This window comes from Buceros rhinoceros, unplaced genomic scaffold (assembly GCF_000710305.1).
Source record: "Buceros rhinoceros silvestris isolate BGI_N320 unplaced genomic scaffold, ASM71030v1 scaffold18382, whole genome shotgun sequence".
NCBI classification, from domain to species: Eukaryota; Metazoa; Chordata; class Aves; order Bucerotiformes; family Bucerotidae; genus Buceros; species Buceros rhinoceros.
Genome location: NW_010401144.1, coordinates 1 through 5,737, shown reverse-complemented (window position 1 = coordinate 5,737; position 5,737 = coordinate 1). Strand labels below are relative to the sequence as shown.

The 5,737-nt window shown below is 56.8% G+C and overlaps 1 protein-coding gene across 1 annotated transcript in view; it reads right to left on the bottom strand.

Moving 5' to 3' along the window:
* Positions 1-5,734, bottom strand: part of LOC104489956 (keratin, type II cytoskeletal cochleal) — a gene marked incomplete at its 5' end in the record, with an annotated part of 8,495 nt that extends 2,761 nt beyond the window's left edge. The window contains 6 exons of the mRNA XM_010132177.1: positions 66-187; positions 305-469; positions 1,213-1,308; positions 1,809-1,869; positions 4,745-4,953; positions 5,684-5,734. Coding sequence (XP_010130479.1) covers positions 66-187; positions 305-469; positions 1,213-1,308; positions 1,809-1,869; positions 4,745-4,953; positions 5,684-5,734 — 704 coding nt within the window. The remainder of the gene's footprint in view (positions 1-65; positions 188-304; positions 470-1,212; positions 1,309-1,808; positions 1,870-4,744; positions 4,954-5,683) is intronic.
* Between the last annotated feature and the right edge of the window lie 3 nt (positions 5,735-5,737).

The window sequence follows — 5,737 nt, the reverse complement described above, 5'->3', positions numbered from 1 at the left end:
AGCCTGCTCCGCAGCGGAACCCTGCGGAACCCCCGGTCAGGAGCAAAGGGTGGCTCCTCCCCTGGGCCTTCGCATTCTCGATCTCCCCCTGCAGCCTCTGGATCATGCGGTTTATCTCCGAGATCTCATTCTTGGTGTTGCGCAGGTCATCCCCGTGTTTCCCAGCGGTGAGCTGCAGTGCCTCGTACTGGGACACAGAACAGGGGGAGAGAAAAGGCGTCAGGCTGGTGGAAACCTCCCCCCGCATGACCCCCAGGATACCTGTGCTCCCCGAAGCCGTAACCGCCTTCCTCCCACAACACACCTTGCTCTGGTACCAGGACTCGGCCTCCGCCCGGCTGCGGTTGGCGATCTCCTCGTACTGCGCTTTGACCTCCGCGATGATGCTGTCCAGGTCCAGGTTCCGGCTGTTGTCCATAGACAGCACCACGGAGGTGTCAGAGATCTGGGCCTGCAGCTCCTGAAGCTCCTGCCAGGTGCATTAAAAACGAGACCATCAATCACTGAGTTTTAAGGGCCTCTCTTTGGAAGCCAATTAACGAGAGAATCTGAGAAGAAACGGGAAAGGGAGGCAAATAAGATTCAATCAAAACATCCGTTAATTGGAAGGTCACCAACTGCATCACCTCAACCTTGCAAAGCGCAAAGTGACCAACCATAGCAGAAATGGAGCTGCTTAGTGCCCACCTTCTGACAGCAGGGTTGGGTCACCCCCTCCTGAGACAGGAACCCAGCACAAAACGCTCGTCCAAGAAGCTGCAGCATCAGCTTCACAACAAAGCGAGGGCCAAATTCCACCACCCCACCCACGGATGAGTGTCCAGCTCAAACTCTTATCTTGCAAATAACAGGGAAGATAACGGTGTCGGGGCAAGGAGCTTTCCACTCTCCCTCTCCCGCAGCATGCGGGCACAGACACACACCAGCACTGCAGCACTGGCTGGAATACGCTGATTTTCCTTGTTTTCACACTAACAGCATCAAAAAAAACAGTGCATGTCCTGGCCACGTTTGGAATAAATCCATCTCACACCCCAGGCAGGGTGAAATCTGTGATGGCTCAGGGGACGTGCACCGTGCGCAGGCTCATTTGTGCTTATGCAAGGGAAGACTTGGTGTCTCCACCACCTTCCTTGCACCTTCATTTTCTCAGTCACCCTTCGCTGTTCTTCACCCCCTGGTGATGCCACACTGCAGCAGAAAGGACCTTACCGCTTCGTAGAGGGACCTCAGGAAGTTAATCTCATCCGTCAGTGCATCCACCTTGGCCTCCAGCTCCACTTTGTTTATGTAGGCGGCATCCACATCCTAAAAGAGACCGATAAGCCACGGAGGTCGCCACAGCTTTGAAGCCTCGGTCCACCCAGCCTCTGCTGGCTTCACAAGCAGCCACGAGCCCACCAGGTTCCCCAAGTTGCTCTCCACATCCACCTGCCCAATAACCTACCGTGTCCTAACAATCATCTCCCAGTGCACTAAATACGCTGGCAGGCAGGATCCTGGCTGGGCTGTAGGGTCCCTTGGACCTGTCTCTGTCCACTGTCGGTTTGGACAGCCAGGGAAAGCCTTAGGAGATGTCCCAAGGAAAGGCAGAGCCATAACCCATGGTATCTGTGGGATCTGGCTCTCCTTCCCAGCCTCCCAGAGACCTCAGTGCCTGCACTGAGGCAGCCTTTAGCCAGAATTGAGCTGGACCCTTCACCAGCAGGTCTCGAGGAACGGCTGTAGCAAAGGGAGCGTGGAGCAACCGGGGGAGGAGAAGGACTGCAAACCTCTACGGTCAGTCCCAGCACACGTCCACAACTCACCTTCTTGAGCACCACAAACTCGTTCTCTGCTGCTGTGCGCCTGTTGATTTCATCTTCATACCTGCCGGGAAAAAAGGGGTTGGTGTGAGGTTAGAGCCTGGGTAAAGGAAAAAACGTCACAGTGAAGAGTTACCCCGACTCCCTCCGCGCTCTGTGAACCACCTCAGCAAAGCCTGAGACCTTCCCGAGCCAGCCCCAGGCCGGGGTTTGCTGCACCGTGGCCTCGCATCTGTTCTCTCCCCAGAGGTACTGGCTGTATGCGGCAGTTCCAGGAGAGGCTGGTGCCCCAGAGTTGCCCTGGTCCCCCCCGCCACGACCGTTTCACACCCACACACACATTCATCACACAATCATCAACATTCATTGCACTTCAGGCGATCCCTGCTCCCTGTCCTCACTCGGGGAGGGCTGTGGCATGGTGGTCCTGAGGCTCTCGGCTTTTCCACTTGCCCTTGAGAGAGCAAATCCAAATGCTGAAGAGATGCAAGTGGATCCACCAAAGTCCTCTGTGCTGGTCGAAGCACCTGCTCACGCTGCTCTCCCTGGGCACGTCTGTACCATGGACACTTGAGGATGTTTCGTGGGGTCAGTCATGTGCCACCGTCCCGTGGCAGAATTACTCCTACTGGCCCCACTCTGAGGTCACACGTACTCCTGGTATCAGCTGCATTCCTGACTTAGGGGTTCGCCTCTAGATGGAACGAGTGAGATCTGCAGCAGACAGAGATCGTCCTCCACGACTTTACTGGAGTTCACCCACTTGTGCCACTTGCAGGCCTGGAGCTCGGAGCCTGCCTTACACCCACCCCCCGACCAAACAGCACCTGCTGCCAAAGGGATCCTGAAAGGCACCGGAGGAACGGCTGCAACCACTATCAGCCCCTGCAGGCGTGGCGAGCGCTGTAATTTGCCTTCCAAAGCGAGAGCTGCTTCACTTTGAAGAGCCCTCACGAGCCTCCCCTCCCGCCCCGCTCTGGAAGCCTGCCCATCGGCCCCGGTACAAACGGACGTCGCCCCTTTGGAGGTCAATGAACTTCATCCGTTGCTATTGCGGAGCAAGGTATGACTTGGGAAAGACGGGACGGTGCTGCGTAGGCACAGCCCGCAGCGCAGAATCAGAGACAGGTTAAAAAGGCTGAATTGTTCTAAAATGGATTGTCAACGTCCTCGTTTCCTGGGGGAAGCTCCTCTAAGCTGGTCAACGAACGGCCAAACCATTCGAAATTTCCCTTCACTGCAAGAAGGATGTTGAGGGGCTGGAGCGTGTCCAGAGAAGGGTCTGGAGCCCATGGAGGAGGCTCTGGAGAACGTCTGAGGAGCAACTGGAGGAGCTGGCGGGGTTGAGCTGGAGACCAGGAGGCTCTGGGGAGACCTTGTGGCTCTGCACAACTCCCTGCCAGGAGGGTGGAGCGAGGTGGGGTTGGTCTCTGCTCCCCAGGACCAGAGGAACCAGCCTGCATGTGCCCATGGGAGGGTTGAGATTGGCCCTGAAGAGCCATTTCTGTCCCGTTGGGGTTGTCCCAGCCTGGCCCAGGCTGCCCAGGGCAGTGGTGGAGTCCCTGTCTCTGGAGGGGTTTCCCAGCCGGGTCAAGGTGGTGCTGAGGGAAGAGGGGTCAGTGGGGACCTGGCGGTGCTGGGGGACACTGGGACTGGGTGGGGGTCAGAGGACTTTTTTAACCCAAATGATTGGGTGATTCCATGATACTGTCCGTTAACTCGCACGGCGCCTCAGGAAGCCCAGCGCCGTCTCAGCTCGGCAGGGCTGGCACCAAGCCAGGTGGACAGCGCGAGCACAGCCCGCTCCTGCCCTTGCTTACGCTGCACCACACCCTTAGTCAATGCAGGGCCTGACTCAGGGCCGGGATCTCATCCCCTGGAGTCCTGTGCACACAGATCTCCTCCCCTACCCCAGATGTCAGCTGAGAGTTACTGTGTCAACTGGGCGTACGAGCAAGAGGAAACAGCCATGCGAAGAGCGAGTCGTGGTTTAGATACCCTACTCAGAAGTCGAGATTTGCTTCATCCAAATGGGGAGAAGCAGGTTCTGAGCTCCAGGTCCTACATCCTCGCTCCCACTGCTGCACCAGCAGCTCAGGCTCCTCATTCTCTTGGCACATTCAGGGTTTGGATTTACGGGGACGCGTAAGCTGGAGGAATAAACGTGCACCTCAAATGTGTGACACATCTCTAAAATCAGGGCTATGACTCCTCTGGGTGCAAAGGAGCTCCTGGCTGCTGCCTTGCAGAGCTGCAGAGGAGAGCTGTGGATGGGCCCAGAGCAGCAGGAACCCACCAGAGTTGGGGGAAACATCCTCCCCATGCGCCTGCTGGGGACTCAGCGGCTGTTGACTTTCCCTAACCACGCCCTGGGGGTTATCAGATCTGTTTGTTTCCAGTTCCTGCTGGATCCAGTTTGCCAGCTCCCTCCTTTCTTTCCTTTTTTTTTTTCACTGAAGGCATTCCCCTGTGCAGCTGGGTTGGGCACAGCCAGAGACAAAGGCTACTTTCTTCATGGGGCTCCTCCCAAGCGACACGATTTGGACTGAAAAGTTGCTTAAAAATTGCAGGTCACTCCATTACCCACCCACAAAACCAGCAGCACGTCACCCTCCGCCTGCCAACCTGCCCAGCGCCCACGGGGCTCCTACGGGCCCCAGCTGGCACGTCCAACCCAAAGCATGAAGCCATCCCTGAGGAGGCCCCAAAGCAAAGCCAAGGGGATGGAGTCACTGAAGAGGCACAGGAATGAGGTTCCAGGAGCAACGAGTGACCCAGGTGAGAACCTGGGATGCTCCCCTGGACTAGACACCTAACTCATGGCTGGAAAAACACCTCCCTCAGAAGAACATCTGCCTCGGAAAAGCTGGGACATCTCTGCTGAGCTCCCGACAACCCACCAGCTCATCTGCACCGTTAGACGGGAAGATTATACGTACTTGGTCTTGAAATCCTCAACAAGGTCCTGCATGTTTTTCAGCTCGCCCTCCAAACGCCCTTTGTCGTTCAGCAGCCCGTCCAGCTGCCGCCGCAGGTTGCTGATGTAGGCCTCGAACATGGGCGCGATGTTACTCCGGGAGGTCTTCTGGTCCTGGAGGAGGCTCCATTTGGTTTCCAGCATCTTGTTTTGCTGCTCCAGGAACCGCACCTGGAAAGCAACCAAGGGGTCATTTGTGACAGCGGGAGGAAGGGGGAGCTGACACTACAAAGTCCAGACCCCGGGGAAGGAGGCCAGTGGATGGTATCTGAAGAATTCTGATTGCTCAGAGGGCTTTAGATTGCTCTGGAGGGTGATAAAGACCAGGAGGGAGCACTGCTACGCTGGGGCTTGGCTCATGGCTTTAAGGCTTTGTATGAATTAAAGACAAGCAGGCGCTGCTTGCCTGACAGTTGACAGATGCCACCCCCACACCCCGGCCCGGATCCCTCCCGTGCTGAGGACGCCAGAGCTAAGTTCACACTGGACATGGAATCAATCAGTGCAAGGCAGTAAAGCCACGGAGGTACAGGGCAGGTACAGCACCCCCCCACAGCGAGCTCTGACTTACATCAAGATCTGTTCTACCGGGACGATCCCTCCCCATGAGGCCCCCTCCTCACTGAACTTGGGAGCAGCTGGGATCTTTAGAGCCTGCACCCTCCTCATGGGCAACGGCAGCCAAATAATGGGGGTTCGAAGCCGGCCTAGGCCAGGCAAACCCTTCGCTGACAGCAAGGGCTTTCCTAAGGTTTTCGGGACTGCAGCCACAAGTCACACCATGCTCTTGAGGACCTCACCCTGAGCCCACTTGTGATTCCCTCTGCTGGGTTCAGCGAGCTTGGGCTCAGAGCTGCTCTAAGCAGTGTCCACAGAGCCCCCAGTCTCTCCAGCAGCTCACCTTGTCAATGAAGCTGGCGAATCTGTTGTTGAGCGTCTTGATCTGCTCCTTCTC